Here is an 18239-nt window from a genome sequence, read left to right as displayed (position 1 = left end):
CCTTGGGCAAGCCACTTAACCCCATTGCCTTGCAAAAAACCTAAAAAAAATACTTGGAAATATGTTCAGTGACACAGAGCAGACTTTTCCCTCACTTACCTATATAAACAATTTTTAATATTCATTTTTAAAACTTTGATTCCAAATTCTCTCTCCCCTCTTCCTTTCCCACCCCTCTCATTGGGAAACAAAACAATTCGAAATAGGTTATACATATGTAGTCAAGAAAATAATTTCCATAATAGTCATGTTGTGAAAGAAAACAGAGAAAAATAAAAATCTCCAGAAAAATAAAGTAAAAAAAAGTTTCAATCTGTATTCAGATATCATCAGTTCTTTTTCCTGGGATTATCTTTCACAATGTCCTCCAGAGTTGTCTTGGATCATTACATGATCAAATAAAATTCTAATAGTTTATGCATATGAAGGTAAAATTCTGTGTCCACTGGTAATTTTTTTGCCATATTTTGATTTAAATCATGATTTAAATTTAGTTCTTTAAACAGGCATGTGCCAAACCTTATATTTTTAGGTAAAATATAAAATATATGAGAACAAGTAGAGAACCATTATGTCAAAGGGAAATATAGGTTCTGTTCCAAATTAATCTGATAAAAAAATGTTCTTTCCCTTCCAGTCTCCCAAGTCAGCATTTATTAGTGCTGCAAAAAAGGCAAGGTTGAAGTCCAATCCTGTTAAAGTGCGTTTCTCAGAGGAGGTCATCATCAATGGCCAGGTTTCGGTGAGTTTAAAATCCTCTTCTTTGTGAGGCAGATTTGTTAAAGTCATGTGTATTCACTCAAATTTAATCTTTATGACTGGAATAATCAATCACTAATGGTCTCTTGCTGATTAGGAACTTTAGGTCTATTTTTAATTACAATTTCTTCTGTCCTATTTTTAATGATTTCATACTAGATTGTAAACTCCTTCAGAGTAGGGGATCATGTTTGCTACTTCCCCCAATATTGACACAAAGTCTTATACCAATGGTAGATATCCAATAAATATTTGTTGAGGGTAGTAGTTACTAACTAGGCCAAATTTAATCAAAATTATTGGTTTATTTTGTATATATTTCCATAGTCTAAGATATATAATCTATAAATCCAGAAATAAAAGAGAATACATAAGTTCTTGAAATTCATGCTCTTGAACTAATATCAAACATTCTAATACACATAAATCTTCATCTTTTTTGACTTTTGAATTTCTATCCATCCTTTTAATCTCAGCTCAGGTGCCACTTCCTATATGATTGCCCAGTTAGCAATGGCTTCCCCTGCCCCCTCAAAGCTTCACATAGTCCTTTGTTTTATACATTCCTTAATATTCTTTATACATTCCTTAATATACTTAACATATAATATTTTGGATAAAAGTTGAATACATATGTGTCTTATCCCAAGTGGCTGATAATAGGTTCCAGCCTAACTCTCACTTGCTCACTGTTTGGTTTTGATGGCTCAGATTGTAAATAGCAATTATTTCTGTTCTGGTCAGAAACTGAAGGTCTTTCTCTCCTTCAATGATCCTTTGGTGAAGGAAAACTAGACCATCTTTTGCCTCAACTCTTACCTAAACTGTAATTATTGAATGGGTTTATGCCTCAGACAACCTGAGATAAGAGAAAGACTTTGGCTTAAAAAGGACAAGGTCTCCCACTGTATCCAAGGCCATAAGCCAGTTATCCTGTCCTATGTCTTGCCATGTAACTTCCATGACCCTGGAAGAGTAAAAGAGGCTGATGACTTTGCACATCTCTGCCTCACTTAAATCCAATCAAAACATCACCCTCCTGATGTCACTGATCTTCTTTGAGAAAGAAGGACCAACAACAGCAACAATGAGATAGTACATAAGGGCAAGGAGGAAATGTAAAGTAGATAAGTGCTAAACTACATGTTAGAAAGTTGTACGGTCACATGCTGCCCCTGTTGCTTACAGGCTGCATTACTATCATCAAATCTGTAAAATGGGAATAATTATATTCTAGCATCTACCTCTTACAGTTGTCTTGAGGCTCAACTGTTATATATGTAAGCTTTCAAACACTTTATGGAGGTCAGTTATGTTTATCATTTCAACTATGTCTGCCTCAATACCTAACACAAGACTCTGCACATAGTCAAAACTTATGTTTGTTGAATTAATGAATGAATGTGATATTGTGAATTTTTTAAAAATAAATATATTCAAATTTTTGTCCCTTTGAAGTTAATTCTCCTTTTAAAATCACACCAGAAATATGATCATGCAAGCTATTTTTCCAAATTTGTCCCTTACTTCATTTGCTTCAAGAGTTCATTCATTTGGATAATATTTCCAACTTTATGGATCAAAACTCATTCATTTTTGAGACAGGATCCAAGAAGTGCTGGCTCCCAGATTCTCTTTTTTATTTTTAAGTTTCTGCAAGGCAATGGGGTTAAGTGGCCTGCCCAAGGCCACACAGCTAGGTAATTATTAAGTGTCCAAGGTCGGATTTGAACTCAGGTACTCCTGACTCCAGGGCTGGTGCTCTATCCACTGCGCCACCTAGCTGCCCCAAAAACTCATTAATTTTTGTTTTAATCAGATATCTTCAGAGGATCATGAGGTCATAGATTTTATCCTGGAAGGAATCTCAGAGATTATCTAAAATCTTGTATGATGACTAGTTGTTTACGTGTTATCTTCCCCTTTAGAATGTATGTTCCTTGAAATCAGAAATAATGTGTTTTGCCTTTCTTTATACTCCCAGCATTTAACAAAGTGTCTGGCACATTCTAAAAACTTAAATGTTTGTTAATTGATCCAGCCACTTCATTTTTCAGATAAGGGAATTTAGGCATAGATAATTTAAGTGATCTGTCCAAAATCAATATTTCAAATCCTATCTGCTTGAGGCATTATTTAAACTCAGGTCTTCTTGACTTCTAAGTCCAGTACACTATGCACCTGCCACCTGAAAGGTTGTGCCTTGGGTGGGCATAGTGAGTGATAAAAGTCAAGATATTAATATAGATCATCTGATTTCAAGTGCTTCACCCTTTTCACCATTCATTCATCACTGGGTGGGTGATGATGACCCTTTCTTAAGGACAGAGAAATGGTGCAGGACCTGGAGATAGAAAGACTCAACTTTCTGAGTCGAATCTGGTCTCAGACACTTACTGGCTGTGTGAACCTGGGCAAAATATTTAAGACTTTTTGCCTCAGTTTCCTCATCTATAAAATGAGCTGGAGAGGAAAATGGCAAACTGCTTCTGTATCTTTGCCAAGAAAACTCCAAATAGTGTCACAGAGAGTCAGATATGACTTAGCTAGATAGGACTTCATATGATATGGTCATGTCTATACTTAGAGACAGTCCAACTTAGTAGGACCTTCCAGGTATTGAACTGTTGGGAAAATATTTGATAACTCAAGTCTACCTCCATTACAACTGGAGGGATCACAGGTATTCATTTGGTTATAGAATATACATCAGAGCTGGATCTTTGTGAAATATTGAAGCAGGCAAACTCTATCCTTGCTGCTAGCCATCTCAAGCTAACCCCTTACCTTCAGTTTGTCTCCTCACCTATCCTGCCTCTTACTCTTTTTTAAAATATTTTATTTGTTTGCAACAGTAGTTACCAATCATTTTTTGCAAAGTTTTGAATTTTACATTTTTCTCCTCCCTTCCCTTCCTTCCTCCCTTCCCCCTGACAGAAAGCAATCTGATACAGGCTCTATATTTATAACCATGCTAAACATAGATCCATATTGATCATGATGTGAGGGAAAAAATAAGATCCAAATGGAAGAAAATATTAGAAAGAAAAAAATGGCATAATGCATAAGACAACTTTTTAAAATTGAATATAATAAACTTTGATCTTTAAACTCCACCATTCCATCTCATAAGTCTTTTAAAATTATCTTTGATTATTGTGCTGCTGAAATGAACAAGTCCATCATGGTTGATCATCACCCATGTTGTTATTATGTGTATAATGTTCTTCTGATTCTGCTCATCTCACTCAGCATTAATTCATGCAAGTCTTTCCAGGCTTTTCTGAAATCCTATACTTCATGATTTCTTATAGAACAATAGTGTTCCATCACATACATATACTACAGTTTGTTCAGTCATTCCCCACTCAATGGGCATTCCCTCAATTTCTAATTCTTTGCCACTACAAAAAGAGCTGTTATGAATATTTTTGTACATGTGGAATTTTTAACCCTTTTCACGATTTCTTCAGGATACAGATACTGTAGTGGTATTGCTGAATCAGAGGATATGCACATTTATTGTCCTTTTGGGCATAATTCCAAATTGCTCTTCAGAAAGGTTGGATCAGTTCACAATTCCACCAGCATTGTATTAGTGTCCCAGATTTCCTACATCCCTTCCAACATTAATCATTGTCCTTTCTAGTCATATCAACCAATCTGAGAGGTGGGAGGTGGTACCTTAGAGATGTTTTAATTTGCATTTCTCTAATCATAATGATTTAGGGAGTAGCTAGGTAGCTCAATGGTTAGAGCACCAGCCCTGGAGTCAGGAAGACCCGAGTTCAAATCTGATCTCAGACACTAGATACTTACTAGTTGTAAACTTAGACAAGTCACTTTTGCCTTGCAAAACCCAATAAAATAATGATTTAGAGGAATTTTTCATATGACTAAAGACAGCTTTGATTTCTTTATCTGAGAATTGCCTTTCAGTAACCTTTGACCATTTATCAACTGGGGAATGACACATTATTTATAAATTTAACTCAGCTCTCTATATATTTAAGAAATGAGTCCTTTATCAGAACTACTAGTTGTAATAATTATTTCCCAACTTATTATGTTCTTTTTAATCTTGGTTGCAGTGGTTCTGTTTATTCTGCCTCTTTCTCTTGAGGGTGTCAACTCATTTGCCAGTTACCCTAATCTAGGGAGTTGTAGCCTTCTTTGTGGCATGAAAACCTCTTGACAGTCTGGTGAAGACTTTGGGCCCCTTCTCAGAATAACATTTTTAAACAGAAAAATTAATATTCATCAGATTCCAAAGAAAATCTTTTACATTAAAATAAGATAATTTAAATTTGAAAAAAAACTCAACCCAAATTGATGGTCCCCAAAATATGACCCTCTACATTAATCTATGCTAATGACCCTCCCAGGTTAACATAGGGGCATTTTAACTCTTATTTCAGGAGAAAAATATCCATCCCAGCTTGTTTTCCTCATGGTTTAAGTCTTTAGATAAAACCAAAGCAGATCTGTTGCTTTGCTGAGAAATCCCAAACTGATTCTCAACAAGTAAATCATTTGCATCTACACTGAGGGAATTATTCCAGAAGCTTCTTTGACAGACCATTTCAGGCAGTTCTAGGAAATAATAAGGCTTACTGGAGATAATTCTTTCTCTGAGACCCAGCGCCAGCTGCTGATTGCCTCAAGCTGTCCTAAGTAGCTTCCCTCTTATAACTGTGGAATAATATCTTGGGACCACAAGTTGATGGGTGTACCCACACCTACATCTTTGTCATTCTTTATCATCTCTATGATCCAACCTCCTCCTTCTATTAAAATATAAGCTAGTTCACCCAATTCGTTAGTTCTTGGCCGGCTCCAAGCCCATAAAATCCAGTCAGTATTCAGTCCATTGGATTTGTGAGTGAAGAGCACAGTTCAATACAATGATTCACTGAACTCTTTCAAGTGTAGCTTATTTATATTTTGTCCTTTTCCACTCCTCCCAAATATCAATATTTCCACTCAAAGAGAGAGAATTTAAAAGGGTAAATTTCTGTAGTTCACTACTTGGTTTATATCACACCCTGGTGTCATTTTCTATGTTCTTTCTAAACATTAAATGTTGACTGGGGACTTCAGGAGGATTCCAGATGTAGGGTTGACAATCCAACTCTCTCATTTCACAATAGAAGAAATTCAGGCCTAAAAAGGATCATTATCTTACTCAAAGTCACACAGGGCATAGTTAGAATTTGAAACCAGGTCTTCTAAAAGTAAACCCATCACTCTTCACTGTACCAAGCTGTTGCCTCCATGTTTGGCAGCTTGATGATGATGCGGTGGTTGGTTAGGAAGAGATGAATTTAAACCCAGCTTCAAAAACATATTAGGTGTGCAATCCTGGTCAAGTTGCCTAATTCCTATCTGCTTCAGTTTCCCCATCTCTAAAATGGGGAGAAATCATAGTACCTCCCTGACAGGTTTGTTGTGGGGATAAAATGCGGTATTTGTAAAATGATTTGTAAACTTTAAAGCTCAATATAAGTGCTAGATAATGTTGTAATGTATTACTCTGTTAGAAGCAGTCACTTTCATAGGCTTTCTGTGGTATATTCAAAGAATATCCTATATTTCAATACAGAAAATAACTTTTTAAAAAATTATCTTTAATACTATTGGAAACACTGAAGTAGTAAATGAAACATGATAATATTTACCGGACTTGATTTTGTCAAAAATAATCTTAATTGCTCAACATTACTAAATTAAATGCTGTTAATGTTTGATGCTAAAAATTATCCCTTAAGATCAAAGTAATTCTATTTATACAATTCAGATTTTGTAATAATGCATCCAGACCCCCAAAAAACATATGATGAATTTTGTCCTAATTTCTTTTGTCTACAATAGACCAGTACTTATGAATTGAGACCTGAAATTCTGCTAAAACCAAACTTTTACCTTGTATTTTGTCATTCTGGTAGGTTGCAAGCCTTCCATTTCCTATTACAAGTAAGCCTTTGTGATCTTAGAGTAGAGAATAGTCTCAGAAATATAACATCCTCAGAATCTGAATCATGAAACCATCACAGACTGAAGTAACCAGACCAGAATAGTACTGAGACTTCAACCAAAGATAAGCAAAATTCCCTAAGGGAAAAAAAAGGTGTTGGACACCTTTTCTTAATACTCTCTTTACCTAGAGTGAGAGATATACCAGTTGAACCTATTGACAGGAAAACCCATAGACCAAAGACAATTATAGTAGCAATTTTTTCTCTCCCTTAGTATTCATTTACTCCCTGTCCACAAAATTATCAAGGCTGATCTACAGAACACCTACAATCATTCTGCTGATCTTCTCTACTTAAATGGCATAAATTGTTTAAACATCAGCTCTGAAGTCTCTCAATATATCAGTCAGGAGTCACATCTCCAAAACATTGAAGAGTTGCAGGAATACTACCCCAAGCTTGGGTGGAAGTGAAGATAATGTTGATCAGTTATAATCCTAACCTAGGAAGAATGATGGTGTGTTATCCTCCAATAACATCTGTATCAGTTCACTTCCCACTCACTATAGTTCAGCTGCATTGCCTTCCCTGCTGAGCTAACATCAGGGTTGACCAGAATACAATAGATTATAGTTTTAGTTTTGTCAAATGACTGCCCATAAGAAAATTGTGAGGTTTTATTCATTGTACTACTTTTGCTATGGAACAACTGTTTAATTACTCAGAATGGAAAGATACTAATTTGGCTGACTTGTTCCTTTCCACAGGAAACAGTAAAAGACAATTCACTCCTTTTCATGCCAAATGTTCTGAAGGTCTACTTGGAAAATGGACAAACCAAGTCATTCCGTTTTGACTGCAGTACTTCGATAAAGGTAAATCCACTTGCCACAAGCTCATAAAGTATGCTATGTAGCTTCAACAATGAGCCCTTTGGGGCACCTCCTCTTTGTCTGTTCTTAGTTGGTTACCTTTGTGTCAAATGTGAGTGCTTAAAAATTAATGAGGTTCTACTCTGTTTTTGTACTTTAAAAAACACAACATTATGTGGTATTGGGGAAGTGAAAACAAAAGTAATCTTCATGTGCCTTCAGATTAATTAAAATTACCTCTGTGTCACTAAGATGACTTGGTATCCTGCCAAATGCCAGCATGATTTGTCAAGAGTCAGAAGCCAAGAAGATTAAGATGTTGCCTACTAATTGAATATCAACTACTTTGTCAACCAGGAAAATAGAGGTGTAGGGTGATCTGATGACAAGTTTCTTCTTCTCATCACAGTTCAGTTTTCATTTGTTAAAAACCTATTTCATAGGGATGACTAGGTGGCTCAATAGATAGAGCACTGGCCCTGGAGTCAGGAGCACCTGAGTTTAAATCCAGCCTCAGACACTTAATAATTATCTAGCTGTGTGGCCTTGGGCAAGCTACTTAACTCCATTGCCTTACAAAAACTAAAAAAAAAACAAAAACAAAAACAAAAAACCTTTCATGGAAAGGATGGCTAAGTCCAGAATAAGGTTTATCTTGGGATAAGGAATAACTATAAATTTAAAAAACATTTTTATAAGAGGCAACATGTAATAGAGAGAGGACTGACCAGCTTAGAGTCAGGAAGAACTAGGTTTAAGATGTTCCTCTTACACATTAGCTGTGTGACAATGAGTAAATAACTATGTCACAGACAACTCTGTAGAGCTAAAAGTAAACTAATAACAGTGATCATTGACATTTATATAGCACTAAAGATTACAAAGTGACAGCCAACTAACTGTCAGGCCTAGCATCGGGAAGATCTGAGTTCAAATCCAGCCTCAAACACTTACTAGCAGTGTGACTCTGGACAAGTCATTTAACCCTTTTTGCCTCTCTTTCCTCATCTATAAAATGGATTGGAGAAAAAAATGGCAGACTATTCCAGCATCTTTTCTTAAGCCCCAAATGGAGAGATAAAGAGTCTGAAATCACTGAAAAACAAAAAGATTACAAAGTGTTTTGGATATATCCCATTTGATCTTCACAAGAACCCTCTAAGTAGAGGCTCATACTATTCTCATTTTCCAGATGAAGAAACTGAGGCTGAAAGAGTGACAAGTGAACTTACTCAGGAATACCCAGCTAGAAAGTTTCTCAGATAGGATTCAAACTCAGGTCACCACTTTCTCCACTGGACCATAGTTACTGCACAGTTTACTAGCAACTCTGGGGGATGTTGCTACTCCAGGACTTCCCTATACCAGTGAACTCCCATTACCACATATACTTATATAACATTTCACAGAAAGTTTTCACATATATTATCTTATAGGATCATAGAGCCTATGATTTAGCTCATAACTCTAGAGGAAATGGACCTCAGAGCTCATCTGGTCCAACCCCAACATTTTACAGATAAAGGAAACTGAGATCAAAGGAAGTTAAATGACTTACCCAAGATCACACAACAAGCATCAGAAGTGAGATTTTGGTCCTAGCAACAACACTTTTCAATCTCCATTTGTCAACTAAGAGAACTAAGGGTGAAAGAGGCTAAATCTTTATCCAAGTTCAAAGAGTTCATAGGTAGCAGAACTAGGACTAGCTCTCAAGGTCTTCTAACATCTGCTCCACTCTCCATTCCACCACTCAAAGAAACTTTAAAATAATCTATGATGTATGCCAATGCCACTGGTAACTTTCAGACCATCCATAGTGTGACAAAGGAAATGATGCTTTCTTATTCATACCCAGAAGAAATGCATATGGCTTCTGTGTTCTTTTTTATTGAACAAAAATGTTTTTGGATTTTGATTACTCCCAAATGCTCCATCAACTCAGAATGGGTTTTCTTCATCTGGAGCCATAAAAAGAATTTCAAGATAATAAAAAGTATCTGGTGATAACTGAAAACACTAGGAAGAAAGGCATTTGTATTTATTTTTGAATTCTGAAAAGGGTCAGGCTGTCCCTCTCCTCCAGTCCTGGCATATATACACACTTCTATTTAGGTTTTGTGTGAACAACTTCCTTGAATCCAACACAAGTTGTTGTATTAATAATTGCAGATGTGGAATAAGAAAACATTTGGTAAAACCACTGTCTATATTTGCATTGTCTATTATCTCCCTGTTAGCAAATGACTTACTTTAAATTGATGTTAAGTATCTGATAATTTATCAGGTATTAGAGTTGACAGGAAATGATAGTTTTTACTTCAATAGTTTTTACTTCCTCTTGAATCATTTCAAAAGAAACATTTACACCTCTTTTAGGGGATTATTAATTTGTAACAAGTTCAAAATGAATAGTCCATTTTTCCTCCTGCCCACCTCCTAGCCATTGGGGAAAAAGGTTAAATCACAAGAAATGCTTTACAAATGATGAATTTGTCTTCCACCAGGCTATGGCTCCTTTTAAAAGCATCTGGTTTTGTTCTGTACATCAAATTTAACAAGTCACTTCCCTCTCTTTGGGGGACTTCAATAGACTTCACTTAAGCAGTAAGCTCCAGGAAGAAAGGAAATATGTCTTTAGTTAAAATTTGTATCTTGCTTCTCTCCCATACCCCACTGGGTACAACACAGTGGTTTTTCCCCCGCAGTAAATTCTTAATGGTTGTTTGCTGAATTAAATTTAGTTGAACTCCTTAAAAGAGAGAGGAAGGCTTCAATGATTTTCTAATATAAAAAAGTCCAAAATAAATATTTTCTAAAATAAATTAAAAGATGCTTTCCCTGGGCATTATTTTGTGTCTTATCTAAAGACCCAAAATGATTTCAGTTCACAAATAATTCAAAACAATGTTGATTTCCCTGAGTTTGCAGATAGTTGTGAGGAGGTCAGGGACAGGAAAAATACTCTAAAAAACAGGGTTGATTTTTTTTTCCTAAAATAAGTTATAGATTTTATTTTTAAATTGCAATTTAACAGTATCCTGGCTCACAGTAGGATAGGTGTAAATAGAAACAGTGTAGCTTTATCATTTCTCTTACACTTGATAATGAAAGTGTCCCAATATTCTTCACTCCAGACTCACAATAGGGAATAACTAGTGCTGTTAATTTGTTAATATCATCCCCGGTGGAACAGAAAGATACCCTAAAATGTGTAATTTGGTAACACACAACAACTTGAAACAAACTCAATTTAGTTTTTCCCTCTGGGAGCCTTGAGTTCACTTTAGGAATAGAACAAATAAATAGTCAGGAAGGATGACACAGCTATTAACCCTGCTACCGGGAGAAGCTGCAGTTGGCTTAGCCAATCAGTTGTCCAAACTAAGTTTGACACCAATATGGTGAGGCCTTTGGAAATGAATTTGGAAATGAAGTGCAGAAGGCTCAAGTGAACCTGACCAAATCAAAAAATAGAGCAAGTCAAAGATATGTATATCTTTAAGCAGGTGAGATCAGGCTTGTGGATGACCTATTTACCCCTAGCCCAGGCAAAAAAGGTATACTAGTCTTAATAATAATAATAATAATAATAATAATAATAATAATAATAATAAAGTGAAAACATCTTGAATACAGGAGGCAATAACTATTGAATTAAACTGAAAGATTCTTCCTATAAGACCCAGTCTAAGCAAAGGCCTTATTGAAAGTAATGGGCAAGGGTGGCTAGGTGGCTCAGTGGATAAAGCACCAGCCCTGGAGTCAGGAGTACCTGGGTTCAAATCCGGTCTCAGACACTTAATAATTACCTAGCTGTGTGGCCTTGGGCAAGCCACTTAACCCCATTTGCCTTGCAAAAAAACAATAAAAATTTAAAAAATTTTTAAAAAGAAAGTAATGGGCTCCATATTTTAAAGGAGTATGAAGAAATCAGAGAGGGTCAAAAGGAGAGCAACCAAAAGAGTCAAAGGATTGGACAGTGAAACCTCTGAGGAAATGTTAAATACCTGATGAGGATTTATCTTGGAGAAGAACAGATTAATGGGTAACACAACAGTTTTCAAGTCCATAAAAAAAGTAAAGTAGGGAGACTTGTCACACTGCTGTAACAAAAGAATATAAAAAGAAGCATTCTATGACAGGAAGTATTGTTAGACCCAGAAATTGGTGTTTATTTGTTGAATCCCCTTCATGGGAGATTTTTAAGAAGAGCAAAGCCTGTTTCAAGGCTGGTTTAAGTGTATTTCTCCTTAGGCTGGAACAGAAAATCTGTTATAATCCTTTCTAGTAATGTGATTCATGTCAGTAATCCACAGTCCCACATCTATAGAGATTTGTCTAGTAACCTCACTAGTCCTCAATACTATAAAAGGCCTTGTGGAATGTGAGTTGCAGGGAGACGAGGGGGACACATCTCTTACTCCCATCACTCCATCTCTTAAAACTCTGAAGTATCTTCCAAAGAGATCATAAAAAAGGAAAAAGACATATATGTACAAAAATATTTAGAGCAGCTCTTTTTATGTTGACAAAGAATTAGAAATTGAGAGAATTCCCATCAATTGGTGAATGGCTAAACAAACTCTGGTATATGAATATAATTATATGAGCAGGCAGTTTTTAGAAAAACCTGAAAAGACTTAGATGAACTGATGCTGAGTGAAGTGAGCAAAACCAAGAGAACATTGTTCATAGTGACAGCAAAAATGTGAAATGATTAGCTATGATTGACATAGGTCTGATCAGCAGTATAATAATCTAAGACAATTCCAAAAGTCTCATAATGGAAAATGTTATTTACATTCAGAGAAAGAAGTGATGGAGTCTGAATGCAAACTGAAGCATACTATTTTCACTTTCTAATTTTTTCCTAGTTTTTTCCCTTCTGTTCTGTTTCTTCTTTCACAACATGACTAATGTAGAGATATGTTTCACATGATTACACATTTGTAGCCTATGTCAAAAGTTGCTTGTTATCTTAGGGAAGAGGGAAGGAAAGAAAGGAGAAATAAAAATTTGGGATTCAAAATCTTATAAAGAAATGAATGTTAGAAATTGGCTTTACATGTAATTGAAAAAATGAATCACATTTTTAAAAAAAATTTTAAATTCTAAAAAAGAAAAAAACAAAGACTCAGAAGTATCACCAGTATCAAATCTCAGATTAATCTAAATGGAACTTAAAAAACTATAGTCTCAATTAGAAAAGTTTTTAGGTCACACTAGACTCATTGACAGTGTTACTACAATTTTGATCACATCTTGTAACTGTTTCCTTAATAAGGATGTCATCTTAACTCTTCAAGAAAAGCTTTCCATCAAATGTATTGAACACTTTTCCTTGATGCTGGAGCAGAGGACGGAAGGAGCTGTAACCAAACTTCTCTTGCTACATGAACAGGAGACTCTTACTCAGGTCTGTGAAATAATATACTCCAGTAGTCTCTAGTCATTAGTGATGTATTGGATTGGCCAATTTCTGTATTATCCATCTCTCAGATGACTTAAATTAATTAACTGTTCTACACTGAAAGAAACACCAATTACTGGTCTCCATAAGTGATTATCCACTTCAGGATATTTCCTTTTTCATCAGTTTTTCACAGGTTGGCCATTTGTCTAATAAATAATTGTTTTTGAAGGCTTCCATGGATGATATGTCTCTGAAAAAAGCTATATTTTTACTGCTGTTTACCTTGCTTGGAAAATTGTTCTTTTGGAGTCTTTAAAAAAGAAGGAAAAAAAGGTTTCTGATATTATTTAAATGATGCTGTGATTGTGTCAAATGGTGCTTCATTCTGTGTAACAACCAAAGAATATTTTTGAAAACCTGAAATTCCTGCCTCAATTCTGCCCACTCTGCATATGTGAGGCTGCCATGAGTTGCTTATTGCCAACATGTCATCACCATCTGTTTGCTGATAAGATAAATAGTCCTGTTACCTGCTCCATTCAACTAGAAACTCCGAATCCACTATTTTAGGAAGGACACCAGGGATGACTCCAGTGATGATATTGGTGCAGGGTGGAAGGTTCAGGGTGACGTGGCCTAGAGGCCACTCTTGGACATAAGGTCAAATTGGGCAGCCCATAATTGGTAGAAAAATGGGGTAGAAATGACAAAAAGAGGCCTTTGTCCATATTAATGGACATATCAAATAATTAAAAACTGGAATTCATCTAACTGCCACATATCAGTCCCCCTATAGAGCTCTGCTTCACTGAAATAGACCAAAAATACCATGATAGATTTGGTACATATTGCTATTTAGACTGATCTATGTGCTCATAGACTTTCTTGAAGTCTACATATTGATATAGATATAACCCCTCCCCAATAAATTCAATCCTTCTTACAATTCTCTTATCCTTGGAAACAAATACATCTCTTTATGCTTCCACAGTAGTGAATAACCAATGATTTACTAAATCCCCCATGTGAAATGTCAGTTGCTACAGTGTGAGGCTAATAAAACCAGTACTATGTTTAATATAAAACTGTCTCTCAGTCACTTGATATCTCTAGTTGATACCTTCAGAACAAGCTAGCCCATAACCAACCTACAAAGGAAAATCTTTATGCTAATTTGGATAAGCAAAGGAGTTTGTAAAATCATTTCTAAAGCTAGATGGTGCTAATTTTTCTTCTTTTTACTGCAGCAGATTGTGTCCAATGTTTATATCTTTGCATCTGAATGACTAAAAAGAGAGTCACTAATCTTTTCTTGCCTGAGAAAGGCCTTTGGGAACCAGAGCCATGATGGAATTCCTATTTCAAGGCATATTTCCTCTGATAGAATTTTTGTAATGTAATGGCCGTATGCTTTGCAATGAATGCCTGTGACAAATTATGTTCAAAATATTTTGCAGCATGATAATACAGGGAGAAATCTATAAGAAATAATAGACCATAGTATGCAAGCATTAGAAGGAAGCTTAGAGATCATTTAGCTTAACACTCTTAATTCTCCAGATAAAGAAACCCAAAGAAATAAATTGACCTGTCTAGATAACAAATGAGACAGCCAGGATTTGAACTTAGGTCTTGTGATATAAAACGTAGGCTTCTTTCCACTCACTCATTTGCAGCACCAAGTAAGACAAAATCTTTTCCAAACATTTGAGTTTGATGAAAATGCCCAAAAGAGTTCTTAAGCAAATGTGTTTAATTAAATAATTAATGCATACCTGATTTAATATCAATCTGCCATATAAACAATTAAAACAGTTTAATATTTGTTTGTATCTTATGAAGTGTGTTGTATATTAAACAGAATATTTACTGATATTTTCAGTGGAAAAGTACTTTCAGCCAGACATTAGTTACCTTCTTTTTAATGAATTCAAAACAACAGTCAAATTACACTAATTAATTTCCAAAATCTAATTCTTAGCACTTCTATAAAATGAAAGGAAGAGAAGAGATAGAGAAGGAAACCATTCATTATCATTCTCGTTTTTCTTCCAACAACAGCTAATTCTGTGGCAATGATTTGAAAGGTGTCTTAAGAGACTGGTCAGTTCTTTTTTTTATCTTCCTCTCCTGAAAAAGGTAACAAGGAGAAGGATCCTTATGATTGGCAGAAATTATTATATTGGCAGCAATTCAAAGATGAGAAATCTTAGTTGAAGAAATGGTTGTGCATGGGGCATACAACAAGTCAGTGACAAAACTGACTTATGCTTGGCAAAACAAAGCATATGATTTATGGTACCACCATGATGAAAATTTCAGAAGTGAATATGGACATTTTTAACTCAAGAGATGGTAGAGGATAAAAAAAGGAGCAAGGTTTTAGTTCACTTCAGGGAACTGTAACTGGTAATTAAAGGTAACCTAGGATGCTATGGATATATCCTTGACCTTTTTCATATCAATGTTGCAAAAAAACAAATAGGATTTCTGAAAAAAATACCCTTTGATACCATGGTCATAGATGGAACAAGAAATGGATTCATAGATTATTTTGACCCAGCATCGAATTCCTTATTATCTCTTATGAACCTCAACATACTGTTCTACCCATTAGAAAAGTGCTTCCCAATTCAATCTATAATGTGGTCTTGAAAAACAAAAACATATAGATGCTCTACTATGGACCACTTAGACTCTCTACCATCTCAGCTTGGAGGATGTCAGAATATCAAGTTAAAGAGATAAGGAATTAGAAGAAGAAGAACAGGTATAAAGGTGGGGGGAAGCAATATAAAGGAGACAGTTATGAATTTTTTAAGTTCACAAATTTCAATAAATAAAAAGAATTTATTATAAAAACTTGGCAGTTTGAGAAATATTGAGAACTATCAGTTAGGAAAAAATGAACCAGATCACTCTGTAATTTGTTTTTAATTCATATTTTGTTTAGCCTTATTTCATTAGGCTCTTAAGTTTGTTGTTTTCATTAAGAATTAATTGGTTAGCAAAATGCTTTTGTCTTTTAGTTGGCTTTCAAGATCTTTTAAAGCATTTGTAAAGTTAAACTTGATGTTCAGATAGCCTCTAATCATTGAACTTGAAACTAATTGAAAATTATGAACCATTAATTTTGATTTAAGTACCAAATCCTACAGCAAGTCACTAAGGTATCTATACTTGACCTTATGACTCCAATAGATAATGAGTGTAGAAGTAGGGTATATACCTCAGGAAGAATATTCAATTATAATGTGGATACTTAAAAGAAAACAAGATAATGAATTTCAAAGTGCGAATAACTAGAATAATGCTATTCTCCAATAACTTTCAAATGTTTACTGCTTTGCTCTTTAAAAAAGAGCATACATTGTTTAGTGTCCTTTGATGAGTCTCTTTATTTCCAGTATTGAAAGATTTTTGTGCTTTGGATTCAATATCTTAGGTGACACAGAGACCCAGCTCCCATAAGATGAGATGTCTTTTCCGAATTAGCTTTGTCCCAAAGGATCCCATTGACCTTTTAAGAAGAGATCCAGTTGCTTTTGAGTATCTATATGTGCAGGTATGTGAAAAATATGACCAGATTTTTATTCTAATATTATGTATGTATCTTTTTTATGTTCTTATATTGAAGAACTTCTCTTCCTTCTTCAAATGTATTATTCAGGAAATTCAATAAACATTTGTTAATCACTAATATTATATGTCAGTCACTATGCTAAGTGATAAGGATACAATTTTTAAAATGAAAGACAATCCTTGCCCTTAAGGATTTTTCCTAATAAATAAGGAAGAGAACACACAAAAGGAAGCAGGGAATGGGAGAGGAAACACTTGGAACATCTTGTGTGGAGTTCAAATCAAGCAGAACCAGAGATGAAAAGTAGAGAGTTAACTGAAAAGTCCAGATCCTGCCCTCTAAATAATAAATCAAAACTTTGAAGATTCCCCTTCAATAGGAGGGGAAAGGGAGACTGAGGGAGGTGAGAAGATGTTAAGGAGATTTCAAGTGATCACCTTATCCTGGAAGGGGCATCTTGTTCCATGGAACTATAGATGATGGTAAGTGGAGAGTGTTATGGCAATGGCATAAATGACATTATATTTTATATTTGTTATTATAATATACTTATTCACATTTATAATTGTTTCATAACATGTATATTTATTTTGTTTATTGTTATATTTTTATTATATGATATATAATGCATATATCACATGCATTATGAAGAAGTAGGATTCCTTTGCCTATAGTTCCTCACATTCAAAGGCTCCCACTGCTTATATATGATTAGCCATAGCTATACATATATTATGACAGAAGTCTATTTATCTAATCATGTAATACATACAACTAATAGCTTATTCTCAATCCAGCAACTTATTTAACTGATGGTTGATGTTCTTATCAGAAGTTCTGAATGCATTATAAATTCATCCAGGGATCAGAGGAGTAAATACAACCATAATGCATAATTTTGCCAGGAAAAGAAAGAGAGGGAATAATTTAAATTACTGGAAGTCTTTAATGAGGACACTAGTCATTAGTTAAATAAACAAACTGTTAGGTTAAAAAATGGAAGTGTCAGCATAAAAACTGTCAACTAATCACTAGTTCACAGAATTTAACATAAATTTACAGTAAAAGCTAATTAATTCAGACTGCACTCATTCATAGGCATAATAATAAGGACATAGGCTGGACTGAAATTGACCTTTGTGCTCTCTATGAAGAAAGGGATTGATCACTAAGCAAATTAGCAAAAATATATAACCTACTCAAGAGAATAAAATGTTTAAAAGCACTTTTATACTCATTTGCATATTAACAATTAACATTCAGTTATAAATTACATTTATCTCTCCATCTCAGCAGGCCCTGGGGCCTTCTATTTGGCAAATGCTTTGTTAGGCTTTTTTTTTCTTTTAGATAAATATGTTTGATTTCCCCTTTCTCCTCTTTCATCTTCCCTATCACAGTAGTCCCTGGGAAAAGGCCACTCTCCTTGCCCAGTACTCTCCATATCGAACTATTTATTATGGCAAAAGGGTATACTAAAATTAATAAAAATTATTTACAAATATTCTATAACAGACATTTTACTCATTCAGACTGAGTATTTCCCCAGTGAATTAAATGATGTACATAATTCATTGACAATATGAGTGACTGACAGATCCTCCAAAAAAATGGGCCTTAATGGAATAGAACAT

General features: G+C 34.8%; 1 protein-coding gene across 1 annotated transcript in view; it reads left to right on the top strand.

Annotated features, from left to right (window-relative positions):
• LOC141491469 (FERM and PDZ domain-containing protein 4-like) overlaps positions 1–18239 on the top strand; it is a 496143-nt gene that overhangs the window by 450878 nt on the left and 27026 nt on the right. The window contains exons 6-9 of the mRNA XM_074192454.1: positions 638–742; positions 7502–7609; positions 12894–13025; positions 16468–16587. Of these exons, the coding sequence (XP_074048555.1) occupies positions 638–742; positions 7502–7609; positions 12894–13025; positions 16468–16587 (465 nt within the window). The remainder of the gene's footprint in view (positions 1–637; positions 743–7501; positions 7610–12893; positions 13026–16467; positions 16588–18239) is intronic.

Source organism: Macrotis lagotis, chromosome 6, assembly GCF_037893015.1.
Source record: "Macrotis lagotis isolate mMagLag1 chromosome 6, bilby.v1.9.chrom.fasta, whole genome shotgun sequence".
NCBI lineage: Eukaryota > Metazoa > Chordata > Mammalia > Peramelemorphia > Peramelidae > Macrotis > Macrotis lagotis.
This window is presented reverse-complemented; position numbering and strand designations above follow the sequence as displayed.